The following is a 16,438-nucleotide window of genomic DNA, read 5'->3' as shown; positions in this document are numbered from 1 at the left end:
GTTTATCAGAATGCACACATTTTAAACCTCTCCAGATCTGTGTTTATAAGATAAAGTACAATGGTTCCAAGGGAGATATTATATTCAGATAAATAATGTATGTTTTAATATTGGCTGTGTGGTTGCAGACAAGTCCATAAGAATCTTGAAACTCCTATAGTTTATGCTATTATCCTACCATGTAACCATTTTTCAAATTAGACCACAATGAAATAAAGTTACAGTTTCTTCAACCATTAAGGTTGCACATGCCATTGCATATAAAAGGGAATATCTAATACAAAAAAAATAATGCTAAAATTCTTCCGTTATTGGCTACATTTACCCACTGAGGAAACTATGGTCTTGTGTGTGTGTGTGTGTGTGTGTGCAATGGGGGGAAATTGGCCTTGGATCCATGATTTTGGCAAATTCCCAGATCAAGAAATTTGCTCATGTGAGAACACACTAGTGTCCATAAACCACTTTTATGGAGTCAACTATAATTTTATTGTCACATGTATCTGCTGCCTTTGTGAAAGACACTTTTGACCCACTGTTAGAATGGCTTATGTTTTTGATTTTCATTGTTTCTTCTATTAGTGGTGTATACTTATATTTGAAGCATATATGGAGAGAGATGAAGATATCTATTTTCTTTTATTTCTCTTTAAACTACTAGAACTCATTTCAGGAGGTTCAGCTTCAGTTTGTACTTTAATTTCTGACTATGAAATAGGTAACTCATTTCTATGGAGATAAGATAAAACAATCACATCTATAAGACATCAATTAAGTGACTTATTCAGACTAGTTGTTTACAGACTACTTTTTTTGGTGTTTCATTGTTCTTTCCTCTTAGGTATTTTGCAATAGGTATTCACTGTGATGTTTCTCTTTGGAAAAATATATCAGTTCTACAACATTGACAAAGTACTTTTTCCGAAATAATCTTACATCTTATGAAGGGGATTGATTCTTGTCCTTTTAATTTAAAGACCTGTTCATTCCAATCAAAAAATGAATGTTATGTCATTGCTAATTGTTTGAAGTAGAAGAAATTATTGATTATGTAAAAAGGGACCAATACTTGGCTGTATCTACATCATAACAGAATTTTACTTAAAATTTGAATTTTCAAATTTTATATATCAAAGAGAGAGATTTGGCAGGTATTTGGATATACTTTATCCATATTTCAATGTAAATGTTATTTAAAAGCCAAGATAATTTCTACCTACTGTGTTGTACATTTCTGCTTTGTGCAAGGCTTATTAACAATCATAATTAGACTAATTTTAGTCAGATTAATACTTGTGTGTGTCAGCACTAATGACTAAATGCCACATTCTGTAGGATTTTAATTAATGCTAAGGAAAGGAAATACTTATGGTGTAAACAATTTGGAACAGAAAGGCTAAAAGGAAGAATGTTCAGTTATGACACAGGATAAATCACAATATCATTGATTCTGGATTTTGGGGGAATTAAAGTTGACACTTAAATAGGTAAATCTGCTCATGTATCGTCTTGGAAAATGCAGTCTTCATACCCGATTGGGACCCTCACAAGATTTTGTCTTTTATAGTTCTAGAAAGTTTGGAGATTTAAATTTTTTTTATCTATTTATGCATAAAGAGCTGGGGCATAGGCCAGAGGTGTATGTGCGGGGATGAGAGGATTCACCAGGGATGGAGTGGGGAGCAGAACAGGCAGATCTACTGAAGTACACTGCTAAGGGGAGCAGCAGTGAGACAGAAAAGGTCTGCTGTGCCATGTGGGTTAGTTCCCTGGCTGGGGATTGAACTCATGCTGTAGTGGCTGCCAATGGTTTCATAGTGCTAAGACTTAACCCCTTTTGCCAGCAGCAAGGCCCCAAGTTTGGAGATAATGGGAACTGTAATATACTTTTTTATAGTGGGAACTGTAATATACTTCCTGATTTCTTTAGGTGATAACCTCAGGAGTGACATGAGGTGAATCAGCAATCCCTCTTTTGTGTTACTTTGTTTTACAAGCTAGATAAGAAAATTTCCTAAATTGCTAGTTTGACCAATCGAATGAGTTTTCCCTACCCCTCACACTTGGCCTAGGCTGTCATTACCCAGGTCACATACCAGGCAGAAGTCATGGTGCTGCATGCACCTCCTCAAATGTGACTGCCTCTAGAAGGGGGATGGCTGGGTACACGAGTCAGGCAGTAGAAATGTCCCTGCCAATCACGGTGACAAAAGGTGATTTTCATTCACATCATAGATTTGATTGAAATAACAGTTAGGGTGACAATTTAACACTGGTAATTTAACAGTTGTACTCTTAACAGCCATGTGTAGCTGGAGCAGACTAGCAACAACAATAGTAATAATAATGCATTTGACTTCGGATTAGAAGACCTGAATTCAAATGACACTTGTCATCTTTGTGATTCTTGATGTGTTAAAGGTTGGTTTATCATGAGATTACTTGGGTTCAGATTAGGAACTCATAAATATTTGTTTGTTAATAATTTATTTATATATTTCACTCACATTGCAAGGCACTTGGGTTAAAAGTAAAAGGAAATTTTACTATTAGACTAATTCAGTTGTGTAAATTACTATCACAAAATCCCCTAGGCTTGTGCATCTATGTCCTGATAAAACTTGTTTATCTTCTATAATCACAAACAGAATATGGAAAACTTAAGCAAACGTGTAGTTTAAAAGATGCATATCATTTTTTTATTCCCATAGCAAAATATTATGCAAATAAATAAACAAGTATGTAAATGAATAAATGAATGGAACAACTAAATTCAGTATTCTGTACTCAGAGGAATATAATTCAGCTTTTTTTTTAATGAGTCTAGTTTTTCCTTTTTCCTGCCCAGCAAGCCTTGTTACCAATCTTGAAGGGGAATATTTAGTTCATTAACATCAAACAACATATTGGATGAATCCAACTCTCCTCTATCCAGAACATTTCCTTCTTTAAGAATAGACATGAGTTTAAATATGCAAGAGTGAAGAATTGTCCAAGAGAAAGTTGTTCATATTTAAAGTGGATTTAAGATTTCTTATTCCAAGGAAAGATTCCTAAAGTAGTTCTTTCAGCCATATTGTATAGCATATTTTCTTGAAATTGCCCAATTTTGAAAAAAAAAATACCTTAATTTTGCAATGTAAAGTTACCGCCATTTTGTCCTGTATTCATTCTGTTTTAATAATATGTTTGCTAAGAACATGTACAATATATTCCTTTTCTTTTGTGTGCAAATAGTGCTGGGCATTCATTAAATACTAATTTCGGAATTTCTACATTGGCAGAAAAAAGGCACATTTTAGGAATTAAGGGTTATCAAATCCTATTAAGATTTATAGTTTCCTAAACCTATTATAATAAGTAATACCAGAGTTATTGGCTTAAGGAATAAATCAAAAATGTTACATGATAAAGGCCTTTATAATTGAATATAACAAAATAAACTAAGGTGAGTTTATTCAGTCTGAGTCCTTTCCAAAAATAAATCTACCCTGTGATGTGAACTGGGGGGATCTTGTTGACAGCTTTGGTAAATACAAGCACACTCTCAAAAATGTAATTTCTATAAGCAAAAAAACAGCCAAAAATATAACAATGGGTTGCTAGAAAACGGAATGGTCTTTACAGGTCTTTGAAAAAGAAGAGTTAAGAAGAATAGGTTAGGGCCTCCCTGGTGGCACAAGGAGTTAAGACACAACCTATGGAGCTGTCCATAGCCTCTGCAGCATGAGTTTGATCCCCAGCCAGCCAGGGAGCTACCCACATGGCACAGCAGACCTCTCCTGACTCGCCTGCTGCTCCCTTCAGCAGTGTACTTCAGTCAATCTGCCTGTTCTGTTCCCCACTCTGTCTCTGCTGAATCCTCTCACCCCCCACACCTCTGGCCTGTACCCCAGCTCTTGTATGCATACATAAATTTTAAAAACATCTTTACAAAAATTTGAAGAGGTTAGCCAAGAGATGAAAATCTTATAGATGCCTGACCCTGACTATAACAATAGAGATATTTTTTAAGGAAAGGATAAGATATTGGGTTACCATTACATGATATTGCTTAAGAGTTTTGCTTTCTATTTATGTCCACAAAGCAGTTAGCACCATGCCCTGCAAATGATGACTCATAACTCTAGCTCCCATTTATAGAGCTTTCACTATGTGTCAGGACACTGCTCCAGGCACTGATGTCATCCTGAGTGATTGCAAAAGTTTGACAGAACAAAAGGACCCAACATTTATACAGGGTATGTCCCTCCATGAAAAAAGTAAGTGAACTAGAAAACAAGAAAGCTTAGGTCATTTTTCAAAGTTACCCAGCAGCAGACCAGCAGCAGAACAGGGGCTGAGCCCCAGACCTCTGCTTGTTAGATTGGCCTGGTTTAACCGGCCAGCACTTATCTGCTCATCTCAGGGCGGAACCTGAGGAGACCGCTGGGCAGAGGACAGTGTTATTGGAATGGATGTCAGCTCCCTTCTCCCTCTTCAGCTAGAGAAATTTTATTTTATGGGCTATTGATTGTGCTATGAGAAAGACATCCTAATTTTTTTCACTTTCAAAAAATAATGTGCTCAACCACAGACACAACTGATTATATTATGTGAGGTAAATGATGTGTTAGCCAACCATATTGTGGTTAACATTTTGCAATGTGTACATGTATCAAATCATTACACTGTATAACTTACAGGGACATAATGTTATATGGCAAATATATCTCAGCAAAACTGGAAAAAAATGTTTGAAAATTATTGCTATCCACCTTACTCTCTGAAGAAGTACTATACCGAAGCTATGAATCACTGTACTAATTGTTAACAAATTTTGCTGCTGGTTCAAAAATTAATGCCTTCCAAGGATATAAGGTCTTTATTGTTTTAGGTGCATTATCAGTACTAGAGTTTAAGAGCAGAGTCAGCATTGACTTGGGTGTAAAGGCTGCCTTACTTAAAGAAAGACTGGCCATTTGGTGGTGTTGAAATTTGTACCATGCCTTTATATCAGGTGTGTCTGCTGAGGAGACATAAAAGGACAAGAAAAGAATGGGACACGGATGTCTGGGTAGAGATTTGGGGAAGCTGTAGGGGATGTTAAATTCTCTCAAATTCACCTTCTTCCTAAATTTGTCAGAACTGGACTATTCCACAGCACACAGCTTAGATCTTAGCAGAATTTTTTTTTTAATTTTTAAAGCTTGCAAACATTCCTTCAATTGAGATTGTAATCTGTACTTACTAATGCATACCGACAGAAATGGTCCATCTCTCATAGAGGAAAATAGGCAGGTGCTGAAAACCTCCATGAAAGGAGTCAGAATTAGTAGTGGTAGGATGCTGGTGACATTCATTACTGCAATTGGCAGGCGTAATCCATCCAAATTCAGGTTGGAATTCATGGTCTGAAGATAATATCCCGAAGGAATCTATTTGAGGGGGGAAGCAGCTGTGCATTAATATAGTGGCTTAAATTTGGTAAAGCATCCTACAACAGCCACCTTGCCCCTTGCACTTACCCCATGGCAAATGAGTGGGCTGTTCCCCAAAGTTGTCAAGGTCTCAATTACAAGTGGACCAGGGACCACAGAAGCTCTGTGGCCACGGGAGTGCTGTTTACGTTACCAGAAATGCTACTGATTCTTTGTGGAGCAATCTTTGTTTTAGCTAGTCTTCCTTCTTAATTTCTGATAGAAAGCAGAAGTCACACCAATTTGTGATGACACATTAAATCATCAAATAACTTAAGTTCTGAACATAAGCAAATAAGGTTCTTTTTATGACCAATAAAACCCTGGAGAAAGTATCAAGGACTTTTGTTTTCACTCTCATGAAAAGAGTTTTGGGCTAGAAAGATCCTGAAAATAGCATCTGGTTTGGTGGCAAAATAGTTAGAAAAGACTTTTCTTTCCTGAGAGAAAGAGAAAGTGCTGAAATGTTACTTGTTGAAGGCTGTCTTTGCGGGTTCCTGGCTTGTTCCTCAAGTAGCGTGAGGAACAAAAAGCCAAGTAACATGGGGGAAACAAAGGTGAAAAGACATACTTATGTGTATAAGACTCCTTTTAAACGGATGTATGGCTACAGGAACATTAATTCAAAAGGGCACCTGCACCCCTGTGTTTATAGCTGCACTATTTACAATAGTTAAACTATGGAAACAACCCAAATGCCCAAAAAGAGATGACTGGATCAAGAAGATGTGGTACATATACACCATGGAATATTACTCAGCAATCAAAAAAAGATAAACTCATGCAATTTGCAGCAACATGGATGGAACTAGAATCATGCTCAGGATGGATCACGCTCAGCGAAATAAGTCAGAAAGAAAAAGAAAAATACCGGATGGTCTCACTCATAGCAGGAATTTAGAAAACCTAAATAAGGGACCAGGAAAAAGACTAATTATAATAAAGTAAAAATCAAAATCAACAGGCAACTATAAACCAGAGACACACTATGGGGCAGGGGACAGGGAGGAGGGGAGAAGGGAGTAGGATCAAAACAAGGGGGGATGGGAATTGTATGGGACTATAACCAAGATGAAAAATGCATACAGTGTACAAAAATGAAAAATGATGTAAAATATATAAAAAAAATTTTAAAAAGAATTAAAAAAACAAAACCAACAAGCAACTATAAACCAGAGACACACTACAGGGCGGGGGGGTGGGGTTTAGGGGAGGAGGGATCGGGGTCAAGATAAGGGGGGTGGGAATTGTATGGGGACTATAACCAAGATGAAAATGCATACATTGTGCAAAAATGAAAAACAATGTAAAAATATATAAATAAAAAAAGTGAGCCGATTACAGCTAGTAAAAAAATAAGTAAATAAATGGCTGTGTGGCACTAGAGGACTACAAAGGGAACTATATGGAAGTGTTTGCATAATAAAGTAAAGAAAACATACAAAAAGTAAGTCCTTGTTCCACCCCTAACTCTCAATAGAGTATTAGAATTTCTTCATATTTTTAAATAACCCCAACATTTACTAAAATCCTGAACCTTGACTTGTAGCATCCTTGTGTATTCCAAGCCTTGTGTCAAGCGATAACATCAGAACTGACGCTTCTCCCTCTCCTAGTTAAGGAGCTTTGCTGTGATTACCACATCCTCAACCCTCTCCTGAGTAGCACTTGATGTCTGTTGCATTCCTGAGGCACACAGTGCCACAGAGTAGTCTGAAGAGAAAGTCAATCTGAGTCTTGTCCTTGAGGAAGGATTCTCCAAGCTCTTTTTTGTACAATGCATGCACTACATTAGGATTCCCGCCTGGCCACCATACTGGGAGAGCAGCAGTGCTCAAACAACCAGATGATAACTTCTTGTTTGAAACCTTCACTAACTCCTAATCTATTATCAATTGTACAATTTGAGAGAATATAAGGGTAATCAGTCAAAAGTCCATACAGCTGTTAACAAGCCCACCAATTGGAAAATGAAATTGCTGGGTTAACTGCCTAAATCCAGGAATGGACCATATTTTCATGGGCATGATTTCTAGCTCTCTAAAATATGTCTTGGTGACTATTTGTCTTCTAACCTTTCATTTGACCCTTAGGATTGTAAGCAAGGACTGCTTGGGTGGGGGTCTGATGGTGAGTGAAGAGAACACTAGTTCTGTCCTGGTTCAATGAAATTATTAAGTTCGTATCCCCCAATCAGAGGAAAATGAATGATTTTTTTTTTTAAAGTGCTGGCAGCAGAAGCACTTTAAGACTGAATGGCTCCCAGCCCAACTTGGAAGTTTCTGTTACTGATTTCAAGTGAGAATTATTGTTAATAGGAATAAAGTTATTATCGGCATGAATCACAGACACAGAAACCTGTTAACTTAATAATGTGGCAAATGTACTATTAATCTTTAGTGAAGCAATATTAATATATTGCCTAATCTAAGAAAAGGCTGCAGTGTCTTGAAAGCTTGAAATCATTTCTGCTTCTGCCTCAAGTTCTGAAATGATCCCCTTTTAAAATTTTAAATACTTTTATTTCATACAAGCCTCTGAGTATTCAGAAGTAATTGCTGTCAATAGAGATTCATTTTCACCTTTCAATAGCCAGTCATGTCAAATGGCAACATCATCGGCCTTAACATCAACATATTTTAAATGTGTCTTGGAAATGAAGGTCAATAATGGCTACTAGATTTAAAATATGAAATCCTGGGATGTTTTATTCTTGGTACTTTGATTGCCTTAGTACTGGTAATTATTTCATGGAGGCAAAAACCTAATTCCAGCCTGCCCCAATAGGAATTTCCTCTGCTTCCCTTGAGAAGTATGTTTTGACCATATGTATTTTTAGAGTTTTTGATATAACATTATCCTCTATAAATTTTTAGAAACTCAAAAGTCTGTATCAGAGATTTTTTTAACCCAGATGCAAGAGAGGTACTGTGGGTAATAATAGCAAGGTGTGGATGTTGATACCAGCCCTGAGTTGGGGTGGCCTTGCTGCCATCTGCCAGTAGGGTGACTGCGAGCAAGTTATAAGTTACTTAATGTCTCTGAATCTCAAATTCAGGATAGCAGCATCATCTATGTAGGCTTGCTTGTGAGGGTTAAATTAGATACTATAAAGTAATCTTTAAGAAACTATGGCACATGCAGATGAACAATAAGTATGTTATTCTTTGGAATAAAATGGACATGTAGATTTAGTGAGATGCTTACTTTTTAGTTTATCCAAATGGATGATAATTCATGTCAGATTAAAAATGTGAATTTTGGCGCGCAGACCTCTCCTGCCGCCCGCTGCTCCCCTCAGCAGTGTGCTTCAGTCCTTCTGCCTGCTCTGCTCCCTGCTCTGACTCTGGTGAATTCTCTCACCCTCCCACCCTTCTGACTGTACCCAGTGCTTGCATAAATAAATAAATAAATAAACAAATAAATAAGTAAATAAATCTTTTAAAAAATGTGATTTTTTTTAGAGAAGACTCAAACTTAGTCAAAGGCAGTATTAGGAGTCACTGATGAAGAAAAAGAATCACTCATTTGTGCTATTGGCACAGAGATTTGAGGCCAGCTATAGACCACTAAGTCATTTTGTACTCATTATTAGTTTCTACATTCTAAGATACTTTAAGATATACATAATCATATAAATGGGGAATATTTATGTATTTTTTGTACCAGCTACTATTGTAGAATGAAGAGAGAGGTGGAAACTGCTAAATTGGTTCTTTCATGCAATATTTGGAGCAAGGGTCAGCAGACATTTCTGTAAGGACTAGATAGTAAATATTTCTTCAAATAGATGGATTCTGTTGCAGCCTTGTGACTCTGCTGTTTTCATGCATAAGCAGATGTAGTATCACAGTGAAAATGGCTGCTGCTTCAAATAAACTTTTTTTGTGGACACTGAATTTTGAATTTCATGTAATTCTCATGTGCCACAAAATATTTTTCTTATAGTTTTCTTCAATGATATTAAAAGGTATAAACCTTCTTAGCATATATGTTAAAAGGGGCAGGGGGCTGAATTTGTTCAGTAAAACTGGTTTAATTCCTGATGTAGAGGTATATTTTGTTTTTCTTTTCACTGCTAACTGTGTGAATTACCTACCTACTCCATAATCACTTATTTTTTCTGAGCCTTAGTTTCCTCTTACAAAATGACATAGTTGAGTAAGGTAATCTCTAAGTTTCTTTTTAGCTCTCTTGTTCTATAATTTGTGCTGTAACTCACACATTAGCCTTCCAACTTCTAAGTTGGGGTTTAAAAAAAAAAAAGATAGTCTTAATTTCTTCAAAGAATTTGATAACCATTTATACCTATTTACAAGTAAGTTAGTTTTTTACCATTATCACATTAAATTTTTTAAAAAATCACCTATATTTATAAAAAGTACTTGGAACTTAGTGTTTTTCTTCTGATTTCTATACAACATCAGGGCTGATTCACCAAGGAACTAAGAGTGGGTGGAGAGAATCACTTTCTCGTTAGTATTTATACTTAAGAGTACAGTGGAGGTGGTACTCAAATGAGTCAGTTTAGCTACTTGCTAGGACCACTTTTTAAAGTTTTGCTGGGGGAAAGCACAACCTTTGGCTATCAGGAAGTTTGGTAATTGCACATGTTGCTCTTATTATTTATGATGATGCTCTCTGGGGTACTGCCTGTACCTACTGACAAACATTCAGAGTTCTACAGGGGAAACTAACAACCCATGTTCTCCTTTGGTATGCCTCTGCCTGACCCCACTTAGCTCTTGAAAGTAGAGCCTGTAGGATAACTGCCTTACAAAGTGTATGGAAATTGCCTGTTGGAGTGAAAAGAAATGTTTACTTGTGATGTTAATACAGATCATCTTATCGTTGTCAGGGAAGTATACATTACCCTTCCTTACCTGCAGAATACACATTCTGTAAAGGAGCTGAGAAATGAAGAGGGGGAAAAGGGTGACAAAAAATTTTGTGTCTTCCACATGGAGCTCACTGTAGCTGCCTCCATTTTTTGCTTTGGCGTGGTCCAGCCAGCTTGTCGCATCTCCGCCCAGAGGGCAATATCGCAGGCAGCTAGTTTTCAGTGCATTAACAAACACCCCAAAGGTTGTCAGGAAGGAGTAGCCTGAACATAATGGAAGATATTATGTATTAGTAAAGGAGGTGTTCTTCAACATTTTCCAGGCTGCCAATCAAGAAGATGGCAGATGCGAGGATGAAGGGCAGTCAAGTGCCTGAGAAGGTTTCAGAACCCAAGGGCTTGAATTCAAAGGAGCAAGCTTCTGACAAAGGTTCTGGCATCCTGGTGACCAGCCCAAGGTGGTGCCTGACAGCTGATGTGAAAAATGTAAAAGGTAAGATCAATGGCAACATATTAAAAAGGGAAGAAAGGTGATAAAATAAAACACCAAAGTAAAAGATTTCAGAATCTCTCAGAAGTCAGTAACTTTAACTCATTAATGAAGTAACCTGAACTTTCTTTTACAGCTTAACACCAAGAACTGGTACTATTTTTTAATATAAATTGTTATATAAATAATCCTCACTTGTCAGGTAGAGGGTGGTTTCTTATTTTGACATGGAGATGAAGGGAAATTTATTCTCTGCTTTGACTTTATCCTTGAGTTTCAGACATAAGGTTAAACTTTGAACTCCTCAAATGACTTTATACATTTTGATAGTGTCACTAAAAGTTCAGATTGGATTAGTTGGCTTTTGACTTTTCAGTAGTTTCCTCTGGCTTTATATGGCTGTCGCTTGAGCATCAGAAGCATTTTATCTCTTCAGATGTGAGCAGTCACATACTCCTAGTGATTTGCAACCTCATTGTTGCTTCTTTTATGATTGTTCAGATTCCACCTTTTCTTTGACTTCATTAAGGCTTTCTGATGCAATGGCAGATAAGAGACCCCCATCTAGTTAGTGGTTCAGCTGTGCCATCATGATTATCACCACTTTTCATAGTGCCTTCTTTGACCATAAAAGTCCTTCCACGAATTTCTTAGACATCTACCATAGTTGCAGGATCAATGGTATAACATATGTGAAAATATTTGAGTTTCTCCAAAGAATGTTGTTATTGTAATTCAAAGTGTAGTTTCATTGCCATTTACATTATGTTCAGATTTCCTGTAATGTAATTCTAGATGAAATACATTCTAACCAAATTCTTTAAATGCCATAGAACACTGTTTTTTTATTTAAATAAGGAATATTTATTAATATTTCTTTTTATAGTTATAGAGTAGTTATATTGATTTGATCTGGTCTTTTCTTTCAGAGTTGTAGGAGACCTATTATGTCAGTCTTTGATTAATTGAGGAAGCTGGGGGCCTGGTAATTGAATATGGAGCCTTTCACCTCTAAGTCACTGAATCAAATCCAGCCCAAATTGGTAATGACCAAGAATGATTACAGCAGTGACTCTTTGGTGGCCTTTGCGAAAAGTGTTTAGGTCAAGTGGAAGTATGTCGGGATAATTGCTGCCAGGAGATGGGCTCATATCTATAGTCACTATTGCCAAACACAGATGAAAGGCCAGGGGCTGGGAAGGCCAAAGGGATACAGCACCTGTGAGTAGCCAAGGCTTGTGTACCCTAGGAAAGAAGTAGTGAGGATATCTCTTTAGTATAGCAGGAAGAATCATTCTATTATGGACTTTCCTATCTATAATTTCAATAGCTTGCTTAAAGTTTAAGATGAGAACTGAGAATGTCTTGATGAACCATCTAGAGACTAAATTTGAGTGAGTCTGGGCTAGACAGAAAGGCTTAACTTCTTGGCTCTGTTGGTCATCAACCTGTTCTCTGTTCAACTCTTCTGAGAACAGTATTGTGTAGCTAATAGGGTTATTACTGCCATTGACCCAACTCTTTGCTTCCAAATAGGCTTTATTATAAAATGATAAATATTCACAAGATGAAAGATTATTTTCAGAGATATTCTTTCCAGTTTTCCCCTTATTTTTAAAATCCATGGACTTCATGTTTTCAACTCTTTATTCCATTGTGTATGTGTGTATGTGTGTGTGTGTGTGTATGACATTCTGCTGAATGGGAGAAAATAGAAGATATTCACACCTCACACAACAACTGGGGTTAATCCAAAGTATGCAAAAATACTCATTCAATTTAACAACAAAATAAGCAACCTGAATAAAACATGGATAGAAGATCTGAGAGACAAAAAGAATATACAGAAAGCCAGCAGATGTATGGGAAAATATTCATCTTCATTTTTTAATATTTTCAATGAGGGAGATAGAGATGGAAGTCTAAACCACAGTGAGATTTCTCACACCTGTGTGAATGGAATATATTAAAAAATGCTGGAGAGGCTGTGGAGTAAGAAGAACCCTACTAAATTGTTGGTGGGAATGTAAACTGGTATAACCAAGTTGTAAAGTAGTCTGGACTACCTTAAAAAACTGAAAATGGAAATTCTGTTGGCAGGAACATGAAGTGGTGCAACCACTAAGGAAAACAGGATAGAGTTTCCTCAAAAATTTTAAAATAGAACTACCATCTGATCCAGCAATCCCACTTTTGGGTATAAAGCCAAAGGATTTCATTTTCCAAGTCCTTTGGACTTATTTTGCTGGGGCTAATAATTAAGCCTATACCTAAAGAAAATGAAATCTCTACCTTAAAAGAAAAAAAAAAAAGTAAGGAGAGAGGTCAGTCTGAATTTGAGTGTTTGTTGTGTAGCTGAGTAGTTGGTTATTGAGTCATTTGACTAGAAAATATTTGAGGAAAGAGAGTGAGAAAAGTAGAGACTTGTGATGAATCCTGGGGCTCTGCATAAGTTAGGAGACTTACTCGGAAGAGATGAGAGGGAGTAGCTCTTGTGCTGGATGGGTAGCAAGTCAGAGGGAAGGGATACAGAGAAGTAACACGCCTAAATGGACCAACTGCACTGAGAGGGAGCCATGAAGCTAGTTAGAGAAGACAAGGAGATGAATAATGGTATTGTAACCTGTCTACCCAAGGGGAGTTGCAGTTTTCTTATGGAACCAGAGTAATCACTGATGGGAGATGCTCTTGAAAGCATCTATATCTAAATAGCACCCCACCTCCTTGGATTGACCCATTAGATTTCATAGAAAACTCATGCCTTTTGTACAAATAATTTTGGGTGTCATGTAGCCTTAGCCTTAAAAAAATCCATTGTCATTATAATTCTCAAATAGCTTTTCTGCACCAGAAGCAGAAATGGGAAGTTGAAAAAAAACTGAAATGAAAATGCAATGGAGACTTCAAGCTCCAGCTTAAATGTGCATGGCAAACACACCAGGCGTGCACACTTTAAAATAAAACAGATGAGCTATTTTAAATGTTTTATTGCAAAGCTTAAAGATTGTAGCTATTACTACTTAAAAAAAAACTTTTAGGAAGCAGTTTTTCTATTCTTTGTTCCTTTAAGTCCTTGGCTCTGATGTTCTGCTCCTCTGACCTTGATCTAATCATGAATATCTATGCTACTTAATTATAATAAAAAAAGCCTACATTGCACTCTAGATGGTAGATGCACATTTTTTCTTCTTTGGTCACCTGCCAGTTCTCAAAATTATAGCAGTGGGAAGAAATGCAAATGAAGACCGTGCTTGACAGCTAAACATAATGGAATGCATGGTCCACATTTGAAAAGTTACCTTAAAATAAAAGGTAGCATATAAAAAATCATTTCTTTAAGGTCACCTATGGCTTTGAATTATAGCTTTGAGGAATTTCCAATTTAGTCATCAGAGAGGAAAGAGCCAAAATAAGGATTATATACTTTGATAGAGAGAAGACAGAATTTTACTTCCTCATAGTTAGGTGATCTTGGAACTTGGAATAGAAAACAAAACATCTCCAAAATATTCACTCTTCACAGTTTGTGCAAAATAAAACATTGATGGACATTTTCTATTATAATTTTACTTGCAGCTAATAAAAATCTTTCTTGTAAATGTCCAAAGAAGGGTACCCTTATCATATGCTAAATTATGTAACATGTGGACTACAACAGGCTGGCAGCAAAACAGTTGATTATGTAACTCTTCATGTCTTGAAGGATAGTATTTCTTTATTCAGATAAATGTATCTTTTTTTAAAACTTTATAATTTATTTTTATACAAGAACTGGGGTACAGGCCAGAGGTGCAGGGGATGAGAGGATTCACCAGAGACAGAGTGGGGAACAGAACAGGCAGACAGGACCAAAGTACACTGCTGAGGGGGACAGTGGGCAAGACAGGAGAGGTCTGCCCCACCATGTGGGTATCTCCCTGGCCGGCCAGGAATCGAACTGGTGCTGCAGAGTCTGCGGACAACTTCAGAGCTCTGCACTCAACCCACTGTGCCACCGGGGAGGCCCCAGATAAATGTATCTTTAAATAAGAGACTAGGAAGTAAATGAATTGCTATTTAGATAATTTGAATGTTATCTGTATGTGTATATCTATACACATGTCTTTTATATGTATGCACATGTCTTATATATGTATATATTTATATTCACAAAACCTTGAAATTATTTGATAATTACACACTCTAGAAAATGCAAAAATGATCTTTCAATAAAAGTTTGTATTTTACATTTTCCTCTTTTTTGCTATTTGGGGTAGTTGGAGACGCTCTCAGATACTTTTTGCTTAATGAACAGATTCCACAGATTTCCACAGATTTCCAGAGGGTGTGTATTACGTAACTGTGATCTACACACCACAAACTCTGAGAAAGAGTGGTAGGACCCTATGTGGATGCTACTTTATGTGCTTACTGCTCAGTAAATGGCATCCTGAATGAGCTCTAAACTCAGAAATATAAGGCCTGGTTTCTGGATCCAGTTTAGCTTTTTCTGTGAGGTTTTGGGCAAGTCGTTTTGTCTCACTTTTTGCACTCAGCTTAATGGTAACAAACACTGATTGAGCATTTACCTTATTCAAAATATTTGCGAGAACAGGAGTTTCTGACTGCATTCACAAATAGATCATTTCAGTATACTATGGTAGAGGAAACGCTAAAGCTATGCTAGGGAACAGAGATAAAACATATGTCTACTAAAGGATGCACAGTGCCCTTCCTAACTTCCTCCCAGGTATGTGGTTAAAATGAGTTACATCAGTGGATCTTAATTTTTAAAATTACAATTCATAATACTGTTATTAGTGGTGGTTGTTTAGATAAGTAGAGACAGTATATTAGAAATTAAGGTCAGGGTTAACAAACAAGATAGAAAGATAATAGACTGACCAAGGGAGCAGAAATAAACTCCAGAAATGCAAGTGGCAAGATACAATGAAGGTGACATCGCAAACTAGTGGGAACAGTATAGACTTTAATAAATGAGGTTGAATAACTTTATAGTCCTATGGAAAAAAGTAAAATTGAGTTCACTCTTAAAACCTACCCTAATAAAATTTCCAAATATGTCAGAGATGTAAAGCTTTAAAAAAAAATGTGAGTTTCAAAAGAAGCACATGTGAATTCCTTTATAATCTGGGAATAAGAAAACTTTCCCTCCAGGATCCAATCTAGTAACAATAAGAGAGATTAATAAGTTTTCTGATAAAAATAACCCTCCCCCCAAAAGAAAAACCTAAAAAATCATATGCATGACAAATAATGCAAGAAACAAAGTTAAAAAATATATGACAGTTGGAGAAAAATATTTACAAATTTTATCATAGACAAAGGGTTAATAACCCAAATATATATAAAGATCTTTCAAACATGGAAAGAAAACGTTCTCAACTCTCTAGAAAAAATAGACTAGATAAATGAACGGGTAGGTTACTGAAAATAATACAGATTGCTCTCTAGCAATGAAAAGATGTTCAAGTTTTCTGATAATAACAGAAAAGTTGATTAAAACTTCAGTGGGGTACTGTTTCCCACACCCAAATTAGCAAACAGCTTAAATGTTTGAAATCATGTCAAATCACGTTTCATTCTGAAACATTTTTGCTAGGAACACAACATGTACCCACTATAGAAGGGAATTTGGCAATGTACAGC

General features: G+C 36.5%; 1 protein-coding gene and 1 long non-coding RNA gene across 4 annotated transcripts in view; one reads left to right on the top strand and one right to left on the bottom strand.

Moving 5' to 3' along the window:
* SLC15A5 (solute carrier family 15 member 5) overlaps positions 1–16,438 on the bottom strand; it is a 72,610-nt gene that overhangs the window by 39,213 nt on the left and 16,959 nt on the right. Inside the window, exons 4-5 of the mRNA XM_037514285.1 lie at positions 10,343–10,563; positions 5,231–5,417 (exon numbers count right to left, since the gene is read on the bottom strand). Of these exons, the coding sequence (XP_037370182.1) occupies positions 5,231–5,417; positions 10,343–10,563 (408 nt within the window). The remainder of the gene's footprint in view (positions 1–5,230; positions 5,418–10,342; positions 10,564–16,438) is intronic.
* LOC119247668 (uncharacterized) overlaps positions 1–16,438 on the top strand; it is a 224,305-nt gene that overhangs the window by 191,081 nt on the left and 16,786 nt on the right. For all 3 annotated transcript variants that reach the window (XR_005125801.2, XR_008552260.1, XR_008552259.1), the window contains one exon: positions 10,623–10,792. This is a non-coding gene — a long non-coding RNA (uncharacterized LOC119247668). The remainder of the gene's footprint in view (positions 1–10,622; positions 10,793–16,438) is intronic.

Source organism: Talpa occidentalis, unplaced genomic scaffold (genome assembly GCF_014898055.3).
Source record: "Talpa occidentalis isolate TD23 unplaced genomic scaffold, MPIMG_talOcc4v2.1 talOcc4.16, whole genome shotgun sequence".
In the NCBI taxonomy this organism is placed as follows: Eukaryota; Metazoa; Chordata; class Mammalia; order Eulipotyphla; family Talpidae; genus Talpa; species Talpa occidentalis.
This window is presented reverse-complemented; position numbering and strand designations above follow the sequence as displayed.